This window comes from Rattus norvegicus, chromosome 11 (assembly GCF_036323735.1).
Source record: "Rattus norvegicus strain BN/NHsdMcwi chromosome 11, GRCr8, whole genome shotgun sequence".
NCBI classification, from domain to species: domain Eukaryota; kingdom Metazoa; phylum Chordata; class Mammalia; order Rodentia; family Muridae; genus Rattus; species Rattus norvegicus.
In genome coordinates, this window is record NC_086029.1 from 96,575,612 (window position 1) to 96,597,458 (window position 21,847).

The 21,847-nt window shown below is 52.5% G+C and overlaps 4 protein-coding genes and 1 long non-coding RNA gene across 8 annotated transcripts; 2 read left to right on the forward strand and 3 right to left on the reverse strand.

The window, feature by feature from the left end:
- Nucleotides 1–812: 812 nt before the first annotated feature.
- Gsc2 (goosecoid homeobox 2) lies at nucleotides 813–2,801 on the forward strand. Its single transcript, NM_001108846.1, has 3 exons — nucleotides 813–1,101; nucleotides 1,237–1,490; nucleotides 2,218–2,801. Exons 1-3 carry the CDS (start codon nucleotides 813–815, stop codon nucleotides 2,317–2,319), a joined length of 645 nt encoding a protein of 214 aa, NP_001102316.1. The 3' UTR covers nucleotides 2,320–2,801.
- On the reverse strand, nucleotides 1,806–4,510 carry LOC134481038 (uncharacterized). The gene is made up of 2 exons (XR_010056212.1): nucleotides 3,732–4,510; nucleotides 1,806–2,487 (listed from the first exon to the last, which is right to left on the reverse strand). It is a non-coding gene; the product is annotated as an uncharacterized LOC134481038 (long non-coding RNA).
- A 63-nt stretch (nucleotides 4,511–4,573) lies between these two features.
- On the forward strand, nucleotides 4,574–21,062 carry Ess2 (ess-2 splicing factor homolog). 4 transcript variants are annotated; one of them, XM_006248635.5, is made up of 10 exons: nucleotides 4,575–4,762; nucleotides 5,628–5,796; nucleotides 5,879–5,974; nucleotides 7,785–7,954; nucleotides 8,067–8,184; nucleotides 8,525–8,658; nucleotides 9,365–9,467; nucleotides 10,066–10,175; nucleotides 12,289–12,404; nucleotides 12,962–21,062. In XM_006248635.5, the coding sequence occupies exons 1-10, from the start codon at nucleotides 4,619–4,621 to the stop codon at nucleotides 13,239–13,241; spliced, it is 1,440 nt and encodes a 479-aa protein (XP_006248697.1). In that variant the 5' UTR covers nucleotides 4,575–4,618; the 3' UTR covers nucleotides 13,242–21,062. The 4 variants fall into 4 exon arrangements, 2 of the variants coding, with proteins under 2 accessions (XP_006248697.1, NP_001012490.1); NM_001012472.1 differs by having other exon boundaries at nucleotides 4,616–4,762; nucleotides 7,782–7,954; nucleotides 12,962–13,521; XR_005491045.2 differs by lacking the exons at nucleotides 8,525–8,658; nucleotides 12,289–12,404; nucleotides 12,962–21,062 and having other exon boundaries at nucleotides 4,574–4,762; nucleotides 7,782–7,954.
- On the reverse strand, nucleotides 15,253–16,608 carry Tssk2 (testis-specific serine kinase 2). The gene has a single exon (NM_001012019.1). The coding sequence runs from the start codon at nucleotides 16,538–16,540 to the stop codon at nucleotides 15,464–15,466; it is 1,077 nt and encodes a 358-aa protein (NP_001012019.1). The 5' UTR covers nucleotides 16,541–16,608; the 3' UTR covers nucleotides 15,253–15,463.
- On the reverse strand, nucleotides 19,605–21,028 carry Tssk1b (testis-specific serine kinase 1B). The gene has a single exon (NM_001011900.1). It carries the CDS (start codon nucleotides 20,910–20,912, stop codon nucleotides 19,815–19,817), a length of 1,098 nt encoding a protein of 365 aa, NP_001011900.1. The 5' UTR covers nucleotides 20,913–21,028; the 3' UTR covers nucleotides 19,605–19,814.
- Nucleotides 21,063–21,847: the final 785 nt, after the last annotated feature.

The following is a 21,847-nucleotide window of genomic DNA, read 5'->3' on the forward strand; positions in this document are numbered from 1 at the left end:
GTTGAGAATGACATAAATAGGGCCAAGTATTTGCTCGGGGTTGGAAAGAATAGCGGACAGACAGAGCAGAACTGGCCTGGGCAAAAGGTAGGGCAGGGGCACGTGAAACAGCTCTTAGACAAAGTGGTTGTGGGAGAGCTGTCGATGTACCACGGAGCCGGGCAAAGGCCTGGGAACCTTCTAAGACAGGAGATAACAAGAGTAACAGCCCTAGAAAGGACTAGGAAAACCTTCTCAACTCTAGAAAGAAGGCACAGACTTGGCGGCTGGTGCCTTTGATTCCGGCACTCAAGAGACAAGCAAGAGAATCTTTAAGCGTTGGAAGTCAGCCTCAGCTTCCCACTCTGGAGATGGTATTTTTTTTTTCTACAGGAGGTTCAGACCGGGGCTTCAAAGTGGGCAAGAGCTGCCAAGTGGGGTTATCCTACTGACAAAGGTTCTGAGCTCAAGGAAGTAGGGGAGCTAGAAATCTTCATTCCGGTAATCTCCAGTTTCAAGGGTAGCGACAGAACTAAGGAAGTCAGGGGCAGAGCGGTGGCGGAACCCTGTGAGTTAGAGGTTTCCAGGGTTTTGGCATATCTCCTGGCAATGCCAGAGGAGATATAGAAGGTAGGCTCCTGAGCCCTTTCTTTCCCTCCCGCTCTGTACGTGGCGGAGAGCAAGGCTCTCTCTTCGCAATGCAGCACCCTGTACTCTGACGGAGGGGCTCGCCCTCCTCCGTGGCCGGGGATTAGCTCTCTGAGGACTGGAGACGGGATTAGCACGCGCGAACGCGGCGCCGGTCTGGGGATTACCGCACCTCCCACCCCCCTATGTATATATTGCGCCTCTTGCGCCGGCCGCCCGCGGGCATGGCGACTGCAGGCAGCGCGGCGAGCCACAGGGACCCCGGGCGACCCTGCCCTTTCTCCATCGAGCACATCCTCTCTAGTCTGCCCGAGCGCAGGCCCGTGGCGCGGCCACCGCAGCCCGTCGGTGGTCGGAACCCCGCCGAGCCAGACGAACCCGAGGCCCCGGCCCCCGCTGCTCCCTGCGCCTGCTGCTGCTGCTGCAACCCGCGCGCCGCGCCCCGCGGAACCCCGGAGACCGCGTCCGGGCCGGGTGAGTGCGCGCGGAGTGGTAAGGCTAGACGGGGATCTCTCAGGGCGGCCGGCAGGGCGAGCCCGGCTCCCAACCTAACCCTAACCCCACACCTGACCGCACCCCCTGCCCCGCCCCGTCCCGCCCGCCCTGTAGGCTTGAGGCTAGGGTGGCCACTGAGGCTGGCGCCCGAGTCGCCCTCCCCCTTGACGGCGCCGAGCACAGGATCTCCGGCGCTGACTGGCACAAGCGGCCCCGGCCCGCAGCGGCGCACGCGGCGCCACCGTACCATCTTCAGTGAGGAGCAGCTGCAGGCGCTCGAGGCACTCTTCGTACAGAACCAGTATCCCGACGTAGGCACGCGCGAACGCTTGGCAGTCCGCATCCGCCTGCGGGAGGAGCGCGTGGAGGTGGGTGTTCCGCCCGCAGCCTGGAGACCAACTCCAGCGCCACCTCTTCTCTTTCAAAGACCTACCTTCCGATGGTGCTTCACCTGTAGGCTTCTACACTGGAGGGAGACCTCCCAGCCCCACCCCATGATCACTCGATAGGGGCGCGGGGCCAGTTCTTCCAACACACTATTTGGATGTCGCTGGAACTCGGAGGTGTCTAGAGTCGTTCTCTCTGACTTTGTCCGCCTCCCCAGTTTCCCATGGTGAAGAAATACGCGTTTGTTCCTGCCCCAGATGTGAGAAAGTTAAGAAATGTGCATAACTAGCCAGGCATAGTGCTTAATGGCATGCATCTGTAATCCCAACACTTGGGGAGATGGAGGCAGGAGGATCGTGAGTTCGTCAAAGTCTTTCTCCTCACATAGTGAGAAGCCACCTAGGTTGCACGGTCACACGGTTTACACAAGAGAGAAAGAGTGGGGAGGTGGGGTGGGGGAGAGACACAGAGAGACAGAGAGACAGAGACAGAGAGAGCTTGGTTGCTTGCTCAGTCTGGGGAGACTAGGAAAATAGTAAGTCTTGGTCCTTTTCTTCTGTGTGTGAGGGAAGGCTGTGTCACGAATCCATTCACCTACATCTCCATGGTGAAGCCTACATCCTGGCCCACCTATTAGTCCTTCCAAGGTTCTTTGGATGGTAGGTAGGTCCTTGGGGCCTGAGTTGTCCTGGTCTTCCTCCTCCTCAGGTCTGGTTCAAGAACCGCAGGGCCAAGTGGCGACACCAAAAGCGTGTTTCTTCATCGAGGCTCGCGCCTGGGTCTAGGAAGCCCCACAAGGAGAGTTGTTGATGGTGTCCGGAGTTTCTTCTGGCTTTGGCGGTGAAGTGGAGCACAAGGAAGTAGGAGGGGGACAGACCCACTTGAACAGGAACTAAAGCTGTCAGTACTGAGAGACGGGGAATCCAAAGCCTTCTCACCCATGAAGGGAGGGGATGCGGGGCAGGAACCAGAGACCCCCTGCAGGTAAAGGGCAGACACAGAGCAGGTTAACTTCCTCGGCCACCTAGAGAAGCCACACAGGATAAAGAGCCTCCCTCCCCACCTCATGGCAGTCTTCAAGACTGGCCTCCTCTCTGTCCTTCCACCTTCTTATGCAAGGCAGTGCTGTCTGCTCAGTTCTGGGCTTACTCTGTCCTCAAAGGCCCTGCACTGGGCCCTGGTGTCAGGACCTGTGGAAGAAGGTTATAGTTGGTAATTTCCAGATCCCTGCATCTGAGCCTTCCTCTCAGCCTTGAGCTGATGCCAAGACATAAACGAGATTACAAAGACCAGGAAACAGTCCAGGATGCCAATTTTCCCCATGTCTCAGGCTTTGTTTCCACAACTACTGAGGAGCTGGCTCCTCTCCCCCTTTCCAGGGAGCTGGGAGGCAGGGATCAACATGTCCTGAAAAGCACAGCTCAACAAGTCCTCAGTCCAGTAGCAAGTTCCCCCCATCAGAATTAAAACCAGTTGGTGGTGGCAAGGCCCCCTGCAGATTTGCTACCTCGGGCCTCTAGGCTCTACCAAGCGGCTTCACAGATGGGAGGAATCCTTGGCTGTGTGTGCATGTTCGCGTGTGCAAGAGCACACCTGTGTGTGTTTCCTGATGCTTACATGCGCACCACAGGTTTGCCTGGTGCCCTTAGAGATCAGAAGAGGGTATTGGAACCCTGGAAGTAGAGCTATGGATAGTCGTGGGTACTGGGAACTAAACCCAGACCCTTTGGGAGAGCAGCAAATGCTTTTAAAGGGTGAGCCGCCTCTCCAGCCCCTCCACACTCTTCTTGAGGTATCTTCTCCATCCTTGGGCTCAAGTTCCCACCTCTTTGTCACATATATCTCTGTCTCCAGTCCAGGCCTGTCTCCTCTGAGCTAGGTATTTGACAGTCTATCCCTCTGACGACACTTGGAAGCCCACAAGCTCCTTGCAGGCACCGTATATACAGCAAGTCATCTCTCCATTCACATGTGTTTAAGGCACATGAATCACAGAGTTCTCCATCACTGATTGCTTTCTGTCCATTACCTAATCATAGCCAATCCAGCTGATTCCACCTCTAAACTGGCTCCCCTGCAGCTTCAGGGGAGCTAACCCCATGAAAGCTGCATCCCCTTGCACGACAACCATTGCAGCTTTCTCTGGTTTTCACCCGAGCTAACTCTGACCTCCCTGAATTCAAAATAAAAATATTTCTTGCCAGGACCGCAAAGATACTTACTGTATAACCTGGCTCTACCCCTCTGGTGTCGTATCCTTCAGTGCACTGTGTAACCAAAGATCTGCTTTAGCATTTGCCTTGCTCCATCCCCTGGGCCTTTGCACGTGTCTACCAGTTTCACTTGCCTGATGCCTATTCATTAACTTTTTCCATCTACAAACATGTTTTGCCTGGGAACATGTCTCTGAGTGCAGACTTCTTGCAGGTCACAGATGTAATTTTACACATTTGCAGGATGACTTAACATGTGTTTTTTCTATTGTATGGTCAACTCTATGGAGGCAGAGACATCGTCATAAAGTCCCCAGTGACTCACAATGAAGGAAGAGATCATTGGAAAAGCAAAATTGTAACAAATCATTCTGGGCTAGAGGTTGTTTCGCCTACTTCATGACCTCCCTTAGGAAGAAAGCGCCATGAATGCTTTCAAGGAGAAAAGGCCTCTTTTGGGAAACCCACCCTGGCGGGCAGGGAACTAATAAATCCAACCAGAGATTTAAGTACCCTTTTGTTCTTTCTTTTCATTTAAATTTCGTTAGATAACTCTATGGGAAGAATTGTCTTAGTGTTATTTTTCTGAGTTTGGAAGTCATATATAACAGAATTTTTTGAAGTATTTATAATGTCTTTGAAGCATCTGCAATACATATATTTTAAGAATTGCTTGTAACAGAGGGACTGTGGCGTCAGTCACCCCACAGCTCCCCCTAGTGACCACAGTCTAGACAGGCATAAGCAACGCGGTCGGGATAAAAGACTACAACTCCCTTAATATCCGGCGCTCCAGTGACATCATTGGAGCGCCGGCTTTGTTACAAAAATACTGTTTCTCCATTGGCTGACTGTTGGAGCGGTGCCGACGCCGCCCGGGCGGTTCTGGGATAGCGATGGGGACGCCCGGGGTCTCGGCGGGTGCTCTCTTTCTGTCCTCTGCGTCCGCGCCCCCGAGGAAGCGCGCGGCTGGGGAGGCCGGAGAGGCCGGGGTTGCGAAAAGCAAGCAGCGGGTCCTGGATGAAGAAGAGTACATCGAGGTACCAGTTCAGTGCGAGCACTGGCGACTTCCGGGCCCCTCCCCCGATTCGCGTCACTCTCTAGTCCTTTGAATGTTTTCTGGTCCTGCCACTCTCAGCCTCCCATGGAAGCGTAACAACTGTCTTTGAGTTTGGAAAGCATTGAAAACCAAGGAAACAGTGAAGAAATGGGCATCTAGTTTTCTGCTGAGGGTCAAGGAAATAGTTTCTTGTAGTATAGGTAGAATTTTGACAAGTTTATCGAGGACGATTTCCTGGAAGGCTGTAAAGTGTCAAAGGCTTGGGGTCCCGGAATTAGACAGTGGAACTGGCCACGTCATTGAGTGGGTCTCAGTTGCTCTTCGAATTAAGGGTTCCACTGCAAACACGCTGGAGGACAGGCTGACATAGGGTTGGTTTTAGACTGGTTAGATTTAGGACACGTCTGGGATATGCTGGCTTGTACTATCGCCGTGCAGCTGACTCTACAGACTTGCAGCTTCACAGCAAGGTCTGGCTGGAGATGAAATCTTGCGGACTTCATCCTGTGGTGGTGGTGGTGGTAGTGGGGACAGGCTTTCAAGAGAAAGGTTTGGATTGAAATGAAAGTTTATGGGTGGGATGAGGGTGACAATGTACACATTAGTCTGTCCTGGTGTTCTAGATGGGGCCAGCAAAGAGAAAGGGCAGTTAGTGAGGGGTTTCATGGGCTTCAAGAGATCGTTGAGTCATGTTAAATAATACATCAGAGCCATGTGGGATGAACAGCCTTACTAGAAAAAACGCCTCTAAACTGTCTTGCAGATCACAGTCGTCCAGGTAATCAGAAGGGAGAGGTCTAAGGGGTGGAACGTGATGCCAACTCTGGGCTTTATTCTGATTGCAGGGACTTCAAACAGTTATCCAGAGAGACTTCTTCCCTGATGTGGAGAAACTACAGGCACAGAAGGAGTACCTGGAGGCTGAGGAAAATGGAGATTTGGAGCGCATGCGCCAGATTGCCATCAAGTTTGGCTCTGCCTTGGGCAAGATCTCTCGGGAACCTCCGCCACCGTGTAAGAGGAGGCTGCTGTAAGGGCTTAGGGGAGGCCTGTTGTCACCTAAGACTCACTCTAACTTCCAATTTGCTTCCCTCAGACGTTACTCCAGCCACCTTTGAAACTCCTGAGGTACACCCGGGCTCTGGTGTGCTAGGCAGCAAGCCCCGGCCCCAGGGCCGAGACCCAGAGGATGGTGAGTGTGTGAGTGAATTCACTTCTTTGGTCTCATGGTCAAGACTTGCCTGGGAATCATATTCTTGTGAATTTTCTCAGGGTTCATTTCATCTTTGAGGGGGTCTCCTAAGTATCAACTTTTGGGATCAGAGACACTGGTCTGGGAGGCAGAAGAGCCGAGGCCAGCTCCTGATTGTGGAGAAGCTATGTTCTCTGCCTCTGGCCTATCTCTGGAAGGAGAGCCCAGTCTGCGTCCAGTGTGCCAGCCTTTGCCTTGTGGGCTTTGTGGGCTTACAAGGCTCTTCATTGACGTCTTCTGATGACATCTCAGGGCCCTCTACCTCCTTTCTGTCTCTCTCCCTTCAGGTGTTAATTGTTTGGGCTAAGAGGCAGAAGCTCGTCTGGACGCTGAGTTCTTGATCTTTTGTGTAAAGTTGGAGCCACCTGGGACTCTAATCCTCACTGTCTTTGGTTTTCTGATTTGTTTGTTTTGTTGAGACCAGAGAGTCTCACTGTGTTTCCTTCACCGTTCAGGAGGCATTTCCGTTTATTGCTGTCCCCCTAATTACTAACTGGCAAGCCCTCCCGGAGAGCAAGGTCTAGGTCTTGCTTCCACCAGTGTGCTCCACATTTAGTGCACATTTAGGACACATGGTGTATCGTACCTTCAGCAGACACATGTAGAACAGATGAAGCCTGTTTCGTCAACAGCCCAGCCTTTTCTGCCATGGACATGTTATGTTAGTAGTTATTCTTGGAGCTTAGCCCTTAATTGAAATACAGGAGAGTAATAGGGCAATTGGAAGATGTTCTTTTTATACATTCCAGTAAACATAGGAGTTCGTGTAATTACACATGCAGGAAACGGGCTTCAAAAGGCTGTAATTTCTGTAGGTGTGAGGAATAACAGTAGAATGGAGCCCAGGTTTGCCCTGTTCGTTCGTTCGTTCCTTCCTTCCTTCCTTCCTTCCTTCCTTCCTTCCTTATTTATTTATTTATTTTGAAACAAGATTTCTCTGTGTAGCCTTGGCTGGCCTTGAGATTGCTCCTAGATCAGGCTAACCTTGAGCTCAGATAATCCATCTGCCTCTGCCTGCCTCCTGGGTGCTGGAATTAAAGACATGTGCCACCACCACCACCTGGCCCAAGTTTGCCCTTTTCTAGCCTCAGGACTTGAACTTATAACCATTGTTTGGCATTGACTGGCACACAGCCTGTGGTCAAGACTGTCAGTAGAATGGACAAGAAACCTCAGCTTCACATGCCCCCCTGAAATTTGCAGTGCTACCTCTACAATCTGGGTAGCAGGATTGAAGTGGTTGATTGGCTTTTTGGCCCAGGGTCTGTGTGGTGCTCCCTGGGTCATATGGGCCTTAGGAATTAACTGTCATGCCCTGAGGCATCAGTGGCCTCTACTCACCTTTAATATCCATCAGAAAGGGAAGGCAAAGATAATTCCAGGAAGGAAAGAGGAGCTTGTGGGGCTCTGGAGGTAGAATCTACGTGATTAATGCGCTTTGGGCAGCGGAAGAGCCTACTAAGCTGTCATGAGCTTTGGCTTTAGTGTCTGACCCCGCCGCTTCCCTAGTCAACCAGACCCCAACTTCTCTTGGCATCCAGAAGATGAATGGAGCTGGCCAGTCAGCTGTGGTTGCCACCTGGGTCTGCCTGAACAGTCGGAGTTTGTTGTGTCACCCAGCAGGAACTAGTGTTCTAGCTCTTACAGAGTGGGGTGGTTCCTGAGGTTAGCTGTGTCATATTCCACAGCCCTACAGTGGTAATCATGCTGTGTGTGGTATTGTGTTTCCCTGCTTGTGACCCCTTAGCAGGAGAGGCTGGAGAGGAGGAGGAGAAGGAGCCGCTGCCCAGCTTGGATGTCTTTTTGAGCCGCTACACAAGCGAGGACAATGCCTCTTTCCAGGAGATCATGGAGGTGGCCAAGGAAAAAAGCCATGCTCGCCATGCGTGGCTGTACCAGGCTGAGGAGGAATTTGAGAAGGTAGCCCTGGAGCTTGAAAACAAAGGCACCTTCTTTTGGGATGGAGTCCCAGGGCCACAGGTACAGGGTCTGGGTGCCTCTCTGACCCTACTTTCCCCCCATGTCACTATAGCGACAGAAAGATAATCTTGAACTCCCATCGGCAGAGCACCAAGCCATTGAGAGCAGTCAGGCTGGAGTGGAGACCTGGAAGTACAAGGCCAAGAACTCTCTCATGTACTATCCCGAGGGTGAGTGAGTAGGGCGGAGGGACAGGACAGAAGACAAGTGGTCTGTCTTGTTACCTTTGAGCCAGCTTTTAAAGTCTGTGTGTATGCGTTCACTTGCAGCGTGGACCATAGACAAGTCCTGGTTCATCCTGGGGTTGGGGAAATGTGTGACATTTTGGGGACATTGTGGTCTCCTCTGCTGCTTTGTTCAGGGTCTGTGAGCTAAGGTGTCTCTGCTGCTAGGGGTGACTTAGCTGAGGAGGTAAACTTTGAGCCTCCAGGCTGCATGACTTGTAAGGCTGAGGTGAGGCATAGGGCTTCCTACCCCTTGGCTTTCTGCTACCTTATTCTTCATTGATAGGTGTCCCTGATGAAGAGCAGTTGTTTAAGAAGCCACGGCAGATAGTACACAAGAACACACGTTTCCTCCGGGACCCCTTCAGTCAGGCTCTGAGCAGGTCCCAGCTTCAGCAGGCAGCTGCCCTCAATGCCCAGGTGAGCTAGCAGAACCAGCAGCAGCTGAGTAGGTACACTGGGAAGACTGTGGAGAGGTGTGCCTCTCCTATCTTGGTTGTCCTTCAAGTTAGGATTTTCCCGAGGCTAGATGGAGCTTACTTGTCAAAACTATGCAGCCCCTGTGTGGCAGGACCTGTACCTCCTTTTGGCCCCTTCCATTGGAGCTAGACATATGACCTATGGGGTCCAGCCCTGTACCAACCCCTAAGATGTTGACCAGAGAGGAGAGAAGCTTCTGGACGCCATACCTATATTCGTATACCGTACATACATGTCATACTATATAGCTCTCAGGGAGCTGAGGAAAGCCGTGTATACTGGGAAATAGCCTTGCAACTAAGAGCCTGGGATCAGGATGAGTGAGTGCCCTCAGTATCCCCAATCATCATGGGGTTGGAGGCGAAGCAGGAGATGGGAAGACTCAGATACCGCAGAGGAGAGCCAGCACTGGCCCTCTGTAGCATTGCAACCCAAAAGGCTCTTCCTTGGGTGGAGGGAGGGGCACCCTTTACTTGATGTTTGCTGCTACAGTTCCTCAATGTCCTTGGGGAAAGGTGAGAATGGGGTTTCTCCTAGAGCTGCAGCTCTTTCCCGGGGAGGAGAAGTGCTTCCTGTGTGCACCTCAGCACCTACCATAGTCAGCTGCGTAGAGCCCCTGACACTGGTCTGTCTCTGCTTCTTCCAGCACAAACAGGGCAAGGTTGGCCCTGATGGCAAGGAGCTCATTCCCCAGGAGTCCCCCAGAGTGGGTGGCTTTGGATTCGTTGCTACTCCTTCTCCTGCTCCTGGTAAGAAATAGGCTATAAGCCCAGGCTAGACAGGACTGTGCACAGGCTAGAGTCCTACATGAGACCTGAAATGCCTCAGGTTGCTCTGGTCTTGCCTGTGGGGTGAATGGGCAGACTGCTGCAGGTATGCACAGTTATAGATGTAAGTTTGGAGAGTTCTGTAGGTGGGGAGGTTCTGGACACTAATCCCACTGTCTCTGCAAGGGAGGCAGGTGAGCCTTGGCTGTCCTTAGTGCTGCACTGCACACCGGCCTCCACACCAGGAGCTGGCTGCTGTAATGACACCGTAGGGTGTCACATGTGAAGGCACCATATGATTGCACTGGCATTTAGGAAACCTTGGAAAGCAAATGTTTTCTTCTGTTGACACCCCTGGCCCTGTGCTAGGATAGTGTCCAATAGACCCACTTTCCCTGACCTAAATACAGAATACAGTTATCTTGTCTTGGTGCTCTGCTGTCGTTGAATTTTCTCATCAAATGGTGAGGGAAGGAGAGGTGTTTGTTGGCCTTAATGTCAGCTAGGCTACATGTATTAGGAAGCAAGAAAACTGCCGAATTAGGTACTCTGGCCTAAGGTGTGTGCTCTCCCCTTGCAGGTATGAATGAGTCCCCACTGATGACGTGGGGAGAGGTTGAGAACACACCCCTGCGAGTTGAAGGATCTGAGAGCCCCTATGTGGACAGGACACCTGGACCCACGTTCAAGGTGCGTTGTGCTAGCAAGAGTCAGTCTGGGGCTCTATGTGAATGCCTTAGAATGAGCTGCTTGGCACTCAGCACAGACACTGCACTTGTGCAGAAGAGGGCGTTCTGGTAGTACTGTCAAACAGATGTGGAAGAGTGGAGGCCATGCCAAGGCAACAAGGCAGGCCCAGAGGCTTTACTGTCACACATTCAGACCAGGAACTCCAAATGCACTGTAGTCATGAAGGCTATGGGATACCATGTGTGTCCCCAGAAGGACTGTGTGCTAGCCTCTGGTTACATAGCATAGTTAAAGATACAGTATGAACCCAGTATTGTAGCTGTGGGTTGAATGGAGGTCAAGACCTAGAGCAGACCAGAAAGTCTGAGTCAGGTAGGGCTTGGTATACATCATGTGGCCCTATCAGGTGGAGCAGGAAACTAAAGGCAGGCAGACAGCACATCCCATCAGGGGGCCTCTGATGGCTTGGGTGTGTGGGTGAGCAATAATGCCCCTGAGAGCTATGGGGAAAAGGCTTCTGGAAGTTTATGTGTAAAACAATGTCTGGTGTAGTTTGGAAAGTGAACAAAGAAAGGTCTCTGATACTTGAGAGCATCTGTACTATGAGCATGCTGAGACCAGTGACTCACAGTATGCATGGGCAGGCCAAGAATGTGAATCTTCTTTGGAAACCCAGTGGATCAGTGCAGTGCTGAGTAAATAGACAGATATGCTTTAGTGGCTGGGTCACAGATCATCCTAAGCCAGACCTTTCCAAACTGCCTGTGATCAGTTTGGAATGCAGTGGGAAAGGATCCCGTTAGTGCAGCAGCTCAGTCAGAGTCACCAAGGATAGCATAGCTCTCAGAAAGTGAGCATCAGACTTCTGCTGTGGCCTCATCCAAGCCACAGGCCCCCAACATGGCCCTGGGGTCCCTAGAGCAGAGTGTAGAGGTTGTGTACTACATACACACCTAGACAAATCATAGGTGAAGATTTTGAAGGTCTTGGTTGTTACCATGTCTGGGATGTAAGAGGATGTAACAGGAGAAAACAACAACCAAGATGCTGTGTGGCCTAGGCTCTGACTGGGTGCACAGGAAGCAACAATAGAGCCCAGTGGCCTCTACCAAAGCAGAGAATTCTGAGACAAAATAAGCCCTGGGCTGGCTCTGCAGGGGACAGGGCAAGTGTAGCTGTGTCCTTTGTTGCCCAAGTGTCAAGCAGGATGAAAGCTGGGGAGGGTATGGAACAGACGATGTTTCAGATGGTGCAGGATGGCCTGGCCTTTGCAGATAAAGTAAACTAGGTCCTGGTAGCATCAAAGGAAGTTCCAGAAAGTGAAGACCTTCAACATAAACAGTTGTAAAAACAGCTAGAAGGTAACATGCTTTAAACTGTTACTCTTTGTTTAATCTTGTTCTTGTTTTGTGCTGTGCTGGGTATTTTACCCAGGACCTGGTTCCTGTACACACCTCCCATCTGAAGGGCTGGGACTCGAGCTTTTGTTTATTTTTGTTTCTTGTGACAGGGTTTTACCATGTAGCTCAAATTTGCCTGAAACTCACTATGTGGGTCAAAACTGCCCTTAGACTCAGAGCTCTGCCTCCCGAGTGTTGAGACTGAAGGCTTGCACCACCACTCCAGCTCTCAGCCCTTTGTTTTGCTTTGTTTTATATTTATTTATTTGTGTGAGCATGTGTATAAGCATACGTAACACATGGCACAGCACATGTGTGGAGTCAGAGGACAGCCTGTAAAATGGTTCTCTCCACCCTGTGGGGTCTCAGGAGGAGATCCAAACCCAGTTGTCAGTCTCTTAACACCTTTACCACTGGCCATTTTGGGTTTTTTGTTTGTTTGTTTCTTAACACAAGGTCTCACTGTGTAGCCCAGGGTGTCCTCAAATTCTACAGTCTTCTGCCAGTTGCTGGAATTTCAGGAATAGACCACCATGTCCACTTGGGGGTGAGGGTATTGGGAAGCCTTTTGATAGGCTATTGGGAAAGACGAGTAACTAGGATTGTAGCAGCCATGAGGAAAAGGTTGCACAATAGCTGTTCTTCTGGATAATGGACTGCCTGGCCAGGTAGCAGCTCCAGCACAGGTCACCCACATGCTTGCTTCCCTGTAGATCTTGGAGCCAGGACGCAGGGAGCGTCTGGGCCTGAAGATGGCCAATGAAGCAGCTGCCAAAAACCGGGCCAAGAAGCAGGAAGCATTGAGGAGAGTGACAGAGAACTTGGCCAGGTGAGAGCGGCTGGGTCCCTGGTTAGGCGTGGGAGCAGAGATAAGTTTGTGCCTGTCTCATTCCTACTCTCTCAGCCTCCAAGGCCATGTGTGTACATGGCTTGACGAACAGAGCCCAGAGGACATCCACAGGGTTCTTCTCTAAGTGCTGTGGCTGCTTCTCTGCTGCAGAGTGTGGCTTTATGTGGAGCAGGCTAGGAAGTCCTCTCTCGTCTTTCCTCAGTATCCTTGGCTTTTCCCTAAGAGATACCTTTTGGCTCCTTACCCAACTACACGAGCTCCTGTTAGTCCTGTGGAGTCAATGTCATTCGAGTTACATAGCTATGGGTGGGAGACTCCGGCTCTCAAAAGTCTGTGATTCATTCAGCCCCACAGCCAAAGGAAGCAGTTCCATAGGGCCTCAGGTTTGGCCTGACTGCTCTGTGAACAGTGTTCTCCTTCTCAGCTCAGACTGACCATGTCTCTTGATAGGGCTCCTCCTGAAGGGCTGAAGGAGGCCTTGCATTAAGCAGCCCTTACCCCTAACATGGTTGCTTTCTTCTGCTCCTTCTCTACAGTCTTACTCCCAAAGGCCTGAGCCCAGCCATGTCCCCAGCCCTACAGCGCCTCGTAAGCAGGACAGCCAGCAAGTATACGGATCGTGCCCTGCGGGCCAGCTATACACCATCCCCAGCACGCTCTACCCACCTCAAGACCCCAGCTGGTGGGCCGCAGACACCCACAAGCACACCAGCCCCTGGGTCTGCTACACGCACACCTCTCACACAAGACCCAGCCTCCATCACAGACAATCTGCTGCAGCTCCCTGCCCGGCGCAAAGCTTCAGACTTCTTTTAAAGCCAGGCCTGGCTGGACTTGTGGATATTTTGTAGGACACTGTGGAGCGTCGAGGGCAGCTTTGTACTCCTCAGAGGATCCAGGCCTTGGAGCCCCAGGCCACAGGCAGTTGACTATTCCAGGAACCACAAGTATACAGTGCTGCTGCATGACCAGGGTGGCACATCATGCTAACTACTCTCTTGGGAGTATAGCGTTGGTGCTGTCCCCCAGGGCCCTGCTGAAACTGCCTTCTAGTAAACCCCCAATTGAATCTCATTAAAGAACACCTGGCACTGTCTGGCCGGGCTGCCGATCCATGTCCTGGGGCCCATGTGGGTGTCTTGGGATCTCGGGGTTAGAAGCAAGGGGCTCTAGGGGAGGAAACCTTGGCTCACAGAGCTGCCTTCTATGCTGAGATCACCCCAGAGCCTTCTACTGTAAAGGGTAGCACAGACCCCAAACATTGCACCATTGCGCTCATGGGCCTCTCAGCCAGGGCTGACCATTGGGTCTGTTGGTTATGGGAGGCTCACCAGAACCAATCCTCTTCCTGTGACTTGAGCAAGTTCCTCCCAGCAATCTGGCTGCCTCCCAGTGTTTTCAGCTCTGCCTACTGGACTCTGCTGAGACACCAGCTTTACCTCAGCCTGAGCTGTACTCTGAGAAGAGTGTGGACTACCTGCAAACTAGAGGCCAGCTATGCCTGTGAGCCTGTGCCTACAGAAAGACCTAAAGGGTCCCTGCTCAGCCTAACAGAGTCAAAACACTGATCTAGTTTTCAGGCCTCAAGTGGCTTCCTAGGGCCGCCCTCTGAACAGCCCAAGCTGTTGAGGCAGCCTGAAGCACACCAGAGTCTTCTCACTCTTGATCTTGCTTCGATTCCATGAGAGCCACCTTTTCTAGTCTGCTGGCATTGGGCCTATCAAGCCCAGCACTCACGTTCTCTGGAGACCACCAAGGTTGGGTACCTTCCTCCTCGGGCCTTGTACTTAGTTTTTGTCAGTTTGACAGAAGCTAGGATCACCTGGGAAGACAGAACCTCAATTGGAGAATTACCTCATCAGATTGGCCTGACAGCATGTCTGCAGGCATTTTCTTGTTGCTAATTGATAGTGGTGCTTGGGCAAGTGGTGCTGGGTTGTGTAAGAAAGCCTCGGAGGAAGCTAGAAAGGAAGCCAGCCAGGAAGCAGCACTCCTTCATGGTTTCTGCTTCAGCTCCTACTTGAGTTCCTGCTCTGGCTTCCCTCAGTGATGGACTGTGACCTGAATGTGTGAGCTGAATAAACCATTTCCTCCCTTAAGTTACTTTTCTATCAAGTGTTTAGTGTTTTCTATCAAGGCAACAGAGACAAACTAGGCCAGGCCTCTACTAACCAGAAGCTCCCCACAGTGAGGCAACCCTGGGACCCTCAGGGCTGGAGCTGGGATCTTCTGCTCAGGAAGCTTGAGATTTAAACCAAGGATTCCTCCAGTAAGAGAAAGCAGATACTGGAGACAGGGAGAATGGGTGTGATCTGGGTGCTGGCCACCTCCAGCATTTGGCCAGTATGAGGGAGTCTTTAAGGAGAGGTGGAACCAGGAAATGGTGCCTAAGGAACTTTGATTGAGGGCTGCTAAGGGTCTACATTGCAGGTCTACAGAATGGGTAAAATAGCAACAAGTTTCCAGGCGGGCTGCCCCATTCCTGGGGATGGTGAGGGTGAGACTTGCACAGGAAAGGTCTGAATTTGATTGCCCCTGAAGTGAATGGACAATGAGCACTGTGTAAGAACAAAACAGGGGCGGGGTGGCTTGTATTGCTTAAGATAAGAGAGAGGCATGGAGCTGTCCAGTGCTAGAGGCCTTGGGGATGGAGGAAAGTCAGAAGCCAACATGTGTGAGCCTAGCAAAAGGACCTTGATAGAGGTCCCCCTGCCACAGGCCTCACTGAGTCTGCCTGTGCCTGTGTACAGGTTCCTAAACCCCTGTGCTGGAGATCCCCGCGCTGGATGAGTCCTAGAGAAAAAGACTCCCCACTGGGCACTCTCAATGCTTGTATACACTTTGTGGTTTATTTGGTGGTCAGTAATTAATGGCTTTGCTACGAAGTGGAAGAAAGCTAATAGAACGTAATCAAAATAGTGGTTTAATTGACGGATTTTACTTGTTCCTTGCACCTGTGCCTTCTTCAGCTCCTACCTCCTACTTAGCTTATGTGGGTGCAGACTGCACACCATGATCCCCCAGGGCCCTCTCCGCCACTAGGTACTTGCTTTCCCCACCTCAGCTCCAGAGATGTGATGGTCTTTAGCTCTGGAAGTCTCCGCCAGCCTCTCCTCCATCCTGTCTTCATTCTCAGGTGCTACCAGCAGCCGGTGCTGGGGTTTGCTCCCCAGTTTGTGGTCAGGCCGGTGTTCGGGTCTTGAGCCTGGTCGAGTATCCAACTTGCAATCAGCTCGATACTTGCCTTCCCCCTCCCTCTTGAAGGAGGCAGAAGACATGGCTTTGGGCTTGGGGGGCTGAAGCCACGAGTGGCTGAGGATCTCATCAATGTGCAGCCTCCGGTTGACATCTGGCTGTAGGATGCGGTAGATGAGGTCCTTGCACTCACCAGTTAGATTCTTGGAGCGTGGGAAGTCCACTCGGTGCTCCTTCTGGATGCGCAGCATCTTTTTGATGTCAGAGTCATCGTAGGGCATGGAGCCACAGACCATGATGTAGAGGATCACACCCAGGCTCCAGATGTCATACACCTTGGGCTGGTAGGGGATGCCCTGCAGCACCTCGGGGGCCGCATAAGCTGCTGACCCACAGAAGGTTTTGCTGAGGACGATGCGCCCGCTCCCGTCCCGCAGGCAGCGCTTGGAGAAGCCGAAGTCAGACAGCTTGATGTTGAAGTCCTTGTCAAGCAGAAGGTTCTCACACTTGAGGTCTCGGTGGACGACATCCAGATCATGGCAGTACTTGACGGCTGAGGAGAGCTGGCGGAACATCTTGCGTGCCACATCCTCGTGCAGGGCTCCTCGGCACTTGATGAACTCGAGGAGGTCGCCCTGGACGCCCAGCTCCATGACAATGTAGATGCGTCCATCAGAGGTCTCAAAGATCTCATAGGTCTTAATGATGGAACGGTGGTTGACAGTCGCCAGGATGTCCATCTCCCTAGGAAGGAATCTCTCCACAAAGTCAGTGGGTGTTTTCTTGCGGTCTATGATCTTGACTGCCACATTGAACTTGAGGCGCTCTGAGTAGGCAGATTTGACTTTTGCATAGGAGCCCTTGCCCAGATTGATTCCCACGATGTAACCCTTCTTCCTTAGGACCGCGGCATCGTCCATGGTGCCAGGAGCGGCCGGTGCCGCCGCCCTCTACATCCCCTCCCCACACGGGCCAGCAGGCATTGTCCTCATTCCCACTGTGGGGAGGCGTCTGGCTGGGCTGGGCCTGGAGTGGAACGCTCAGCATTGTCACCAAGTGACCAGCGAATGAAGTCATAAAGCTGGGCTGCTGGGAGTGGGGACTAGGCTTGGGGGAATGGGGCCCCTGGACGGAAGCCAGGAAGGCCTAGAAGGAGCACCCCCTCCCCACCCACTGGAATGAAGCTGGCATTCAGGCCTGTGGTAACCCTCCCTGGCCCTTTTTCTTGCTGTGACTTCGTTGTCACCAGTGAGGCCCAAAGAGAAGCCATACAGGTTCAGTCTCTGTTTCACTGTGGGGCCATGGGAGTCGGGCCTGTGTCGGTCCTCACTTGACTGGACCCAGTTGGTTGGGGTTTGAAGAAAACTTCCTATGAGTTTGTGTCAGTCAGTGGAAGCTGCCCAGGTCCAGTCAGTCCAGTGGTGGTTCCAGTCTACTGGATGAAAGCAGCCCCGTGTCTGGGGCCTGGAGTTGGCAAGGGTCTTTGGGCTACAGAGTGGGCAGATGACCCACATCCCTGGTGAACAGGTGTGTGGGGGTGGGAGGGTAGGTTGTACAAGAGGATGGACTGAGGGTCCAGGTAGGCAGGTGCATGCTTGGGAGAGTGCGGTGTGGAAGATAGGGAGGCTTCAACCAGATGTACAAGGTGGCGAGGTACCCAAGCAGACAAGCGCTGAGAATGGTTCAAGTGTAAGTCAGGGAAGAAAAAGGTCATGGAGCTTTTGTCTGCAAATGATCGGCAGCCCCTATAGAGCCTAACACCCTTTTAAGATGGTTGCTGTTAGGAAGAGAAGCCAGGTGACTTTGGGATGCATGTGGAGCCCCAGGGCCTCGGGCCAGAGCAGGCATCTGAGGGTCGAGGGGAGGGGAGAGGGTTACGAAAAGCCAATGGGCCTGGTAGTGAGGAGGGGACTGTGTTAGGCTTGGTGCTGGACAGCCCAGGGATTGATAGCCCTTAGCGTTGCCCATGAAGAGCAAGCTTGGAGTTTTGTGAGCAGGTGAGCCAGGCCACATGAAGGGCTGTGGCAATGCTCATTATTCGCAGTTGGAGTGTCTTGTGTTTTGTGCATGGATGTTTGTTTTGCAAGGTGGCATCATCTGTCCATCTTCCTGGCTCCTTTAGAAGTCCCATGCTCATTTTCACATCCCACAGATGAAAGTCAAACACTTTCAGTGAGTTGCCAGAATGTGTAAGTGCTGTGCTCAGAGGGCAAGCAAGAAGGCCCATTTCTAGATGGGAGGTGGGACAGACAGCATCAAACAGGAAGTGACATAGGCGCAGAGGGGAACAAGAATACACCATAGAGGCCACCTTGAAGTTCTGGTTCTAATGCCCATGAGTGACACACACAGCAGGAGCCCTTGTGTCACTTCTATCTCAACTGTCTCCTCATTGAATTTTAAGCAGCCTCAGGCCACCTTGGTGTCTTCTGTCCCCAAAACCTTGGCAAAAACCACAGAGGTGAAAAGCCAGGTGCCTACACACTTCTCAGAACACCCCACCACTAGCCCCATGTCTTGGAGCCTTCTGCCCCATGCAGGTTTCTTCATGGCAGTGCTGCTCAGAGTCTGTACTATGCCTGAACCCTAGATACTTGGTTCTCACAGCAAAGTTCACAGAAGCAGGCTGTAAAGTGTTGTTTGGTCCCAGAAGGCTTTGAGGACAAACCCCCTTGCTGAGCCTGGGGAGATGGGCAGTCTTCAAAGGTGAATTGGTGAAGCGCAAGGCCCTGGGTTCGGTCCCCAGCTCCGAAAAAAAGAACAAAAAAAAAAAAAAGGTGAATTGGCAAGTATGCTTATGGCGTACATGTTGGGGTGGGTGGGGCACTGATGGGCAGGTCAGCAGGTAGCACTGAAATCCTGTCTGAGCATGGGAGGATGTAGCCTGGGTATTGCTGTGAACACTGGGAGGCAATGGGTAGAAAAGCATACAGTAGGGCAAAGGTGGGCTGGATGTGGTGTGGGTGCAAGGACAAGTCCAGGAACTCACTGAACACCACTTTTCTAGGGTACTTGGCACTGGTGTCTTCCCAAGGTAGAGATATAGGTGGGTTCAGGGTTGAGATGAGTCTAAATGTTTTTGGTTTTGTGTATTAAACCCATAGATGTTCATGATGTTGCCCAGAGTGAGGTGAAGGAAGGGGCCACAACGGCAAGGTGAGGACTGCCTGGGTCATGATGTAAGCAAGGCAGGCAGCACATGGGAACCAGTGGTGTCAGGTGCAGGCTATGCCCATTTGGAATACCAATAGCCGCCTTCCTGCCCATAGAGTTCCGACATGCTGCCAGTTTTGCTTTGCAGAGGTCAGCTTCCAGCTCTACTGGGGCATGATTGGAGGGGAATGGGATACAGTCAAAAGCTATACAGGGCTGTGGGGCATGCTTGAGTTAGCTAGTGGAGCCCCTACTCCTGGGCTGGGAAACAGCAGTGTGTAGCAACTTAGAGCACAGTTGAGGACTGAGTACCAGCTGGACAGGGAGGAACGTGTCCTAGGCTGGACTGCTAAGCAAGTCCCAAGAGGGACTATAGGGCTGGTCAGTATGCCTTCTGTACTCTCCCCAGCCCTCAGGCATGGTCATGCAGCCTGCAGCCCTGGGATAGTGTTAAAACACCTGCCTGACCCTGAGCCCCTGATGCAGGAAGCCAGCTCTCCTGGTGCAAGACAGGGCTTTGGCTTCCAGCCCTCCTTCTTCTACAGGCAGTCATGTTCATCCTTGGGCTAGCCTCCCATTGTCTTCTCTCCACCCTTCTTTGCACTCCTCAGCCTCCCTCTGGAAGTTATCTTCTTCTTATCTTCCGTGGGCTCTGCTCCTCCAAATGCCCCCCCTCCCCCAACCAGCCTTTCACTGGTACAACTGCCTCACCTCGGCCTAAGGACACAGTCTGGGCTTGGGGCGCAGGAATGGACTTCCCTATGAGTGACGATTTGCAGTCTCACAGGAAGACAAGGGGAGCCCAGGACTACAGTGATCTGGGTAAAGACATTCACCTGAGGGTGTGCACCCATATAGTGGTTTATTGCTTCTTTAGCCATGTGAGTTACCAAGTTCAAAGGAGGGGGAGAAGAAAGTGACGAAAATAGCTCATCCGGGAGTGTCTTCCTTCTCTCTCTCGTCCCTTGACTTCTAGGCTCAGGCTTCAAGCCATGAGCTCTGCCTCCTTCCCTGCTGGCCCCCTGGGCTGCAAGAGGCTCACTAAGTATGTGTCTCTGAAGGCTGTTGGGGATGCCCTTCCTCTGTGGCCCTGTTCAGTTCGCTGCTGAGGCCCACGTTCTCTGACTGCCTGGCCACCTGCACATTATCTTCCTGGGGTTTTGTCTCAGATTGGGCCTCAGCTCGTGCCTCTTCCTTAGGCTCCAACTTGGTGGCAGACTTCTTATCAGCACCAGGTTCAGGGGTCCATGAGGGCTCAGCGGCCCGGGAGCTTTCCCCTTCCTTGTTGATGGCTCCAGAGGACAGACCTCGAGTCTTGGGCTGCACCCAGCAGTGGCTGAGGATCTCATCAATGTGCAGCCTCCGGTTGACATCTGGCTGCAACATTCGGTAGATGAGGTCCTTGCACTCACCAGTCAGGTGTTTGGAGCGTGGGAAGTTGACGCGGTGCTCCTTCTGGATGCGCAGCATCTTTTTGATGTTGGAGTCATCGTAGGGCATGGAGCCACAGACCATGATGTAGAGGATCACACCCAGGCTCCAGATGTCATACACCTTGGGCTGGTAGGGGATGCCCTGCAGCACCTCGGGGGCCGCATAAGCTGCTGACCCACAGAAGGTCTTGCTTAATGTCAGCCGACCACTATCATCCCGCAAGCAGCGCTTGGAGAAGCCAAAGTCAGACAGTTTGATGTTGAAGTCCTTGTCAAGCAGAAGGTTCTCACACTTGAGGTCTCGGTGGACGACATCCAGGTCGTGGCAGTACTTGATGGCCGAGGAGAGCTGGTGGAACTTCTTTCGAGCATCATCCTCTTGCAGGGCTCCTCTGGTTTTGATGAATTCAAGGAGGTCACCCTGGACCCCAAGCTCCATGACAATGTAGACCTTGCCATCTGACGTCTCAAAGATCTCATAGGTCTTGACAATAGAGCGGTGGTTTAGCATGGCCAGAATCTCAATCTCCCGGGGAAGGAATTTCTCCAGGAAGTCCGTGGGGGCTTTCTTGCGGTCGATGATCTTGACCGCCACGTTGAACTTTAGGCGCTCAGAGTAAGCGGATTTGACTTTGGCATACGAGCCCTCTCCTAAGTTTATCCCCATGATGTAGCCTCGTCGCTTGAGGACGGCTGCGTCATCCATGGTGCCGGGAGTGCCCAGTGCCTCTGAGGCTGCCCTCTACATCCCTGCCAGACATGGGCCAGCAGTGTTTTCATTTATACTGTGGACAGAGAGTCCTCTGAGCTGGCCAGGCCTGCTGTCCCTGCCTCCTAAGAGGCCCAAGACTCTAACATGGAACTTTCAGCGCCGTCTCCCGGGTGACTTCAGTGGGTGAAGTCACAAAGGAGTAATGCCCAGGGGGAAATGCAGCTATTGCCTGGGGTGCTTTGACTTCGAACCTGGAAGGTCTGCCACTCTACTGGAGCAGACTAAAAGTGAACAAAATGGTTTATGCTTGGCTCTGGCCTGAGGTAAGGGGGTTCATCTTTTAAAAGACCACTTTTAAATTTTTGGGGCCCTGAGACAGACCTGACCTACAGCTGTGAAGATCCTTCGAGTTCTTTATCTCCTGGCCCAGGGGTGGTGGTGGTGGTGGTGGTGGTGGTTGGTGGGTTAGGGAGTTAACACTGTGCTTTCACCGTACCGTTCGGCCAGACTTCTTACTTCCTGTCCTGCTCTTTTCTCTTCCTAACCTTTCCTGGACTCTTAACGGTGGCTCTGCAGGTGGACAGTTGGCAGGAAGTCTGCATTTGGCTGAGTTCCCTCCAAAGGACCTGCCCAACTCCTAGCTCTGAGTGAGCTCCCAGGGCAGATTGCAGTGGTGGTGGGTATGGGGGCAGAAGGCTAAGCCTGGATCTTGTACTGAGTGCCGGGAACGTGTCATAAAACTCTCCAAGTGCCAAGGTAGTACTGGACAGGTACCTCTGCTGCTGTCAGCAAGGAGCTCCCTTTCTGTTGTGACAAGACCTATATCCAACGCCTTGGGCCAAGACCTGGGAAAGTTGGAATATCTGATGGTTCGACCTTGGCTTTATCCACCTATAAGAGTTAGCATCTTTCACTCGCACAGTTCCACG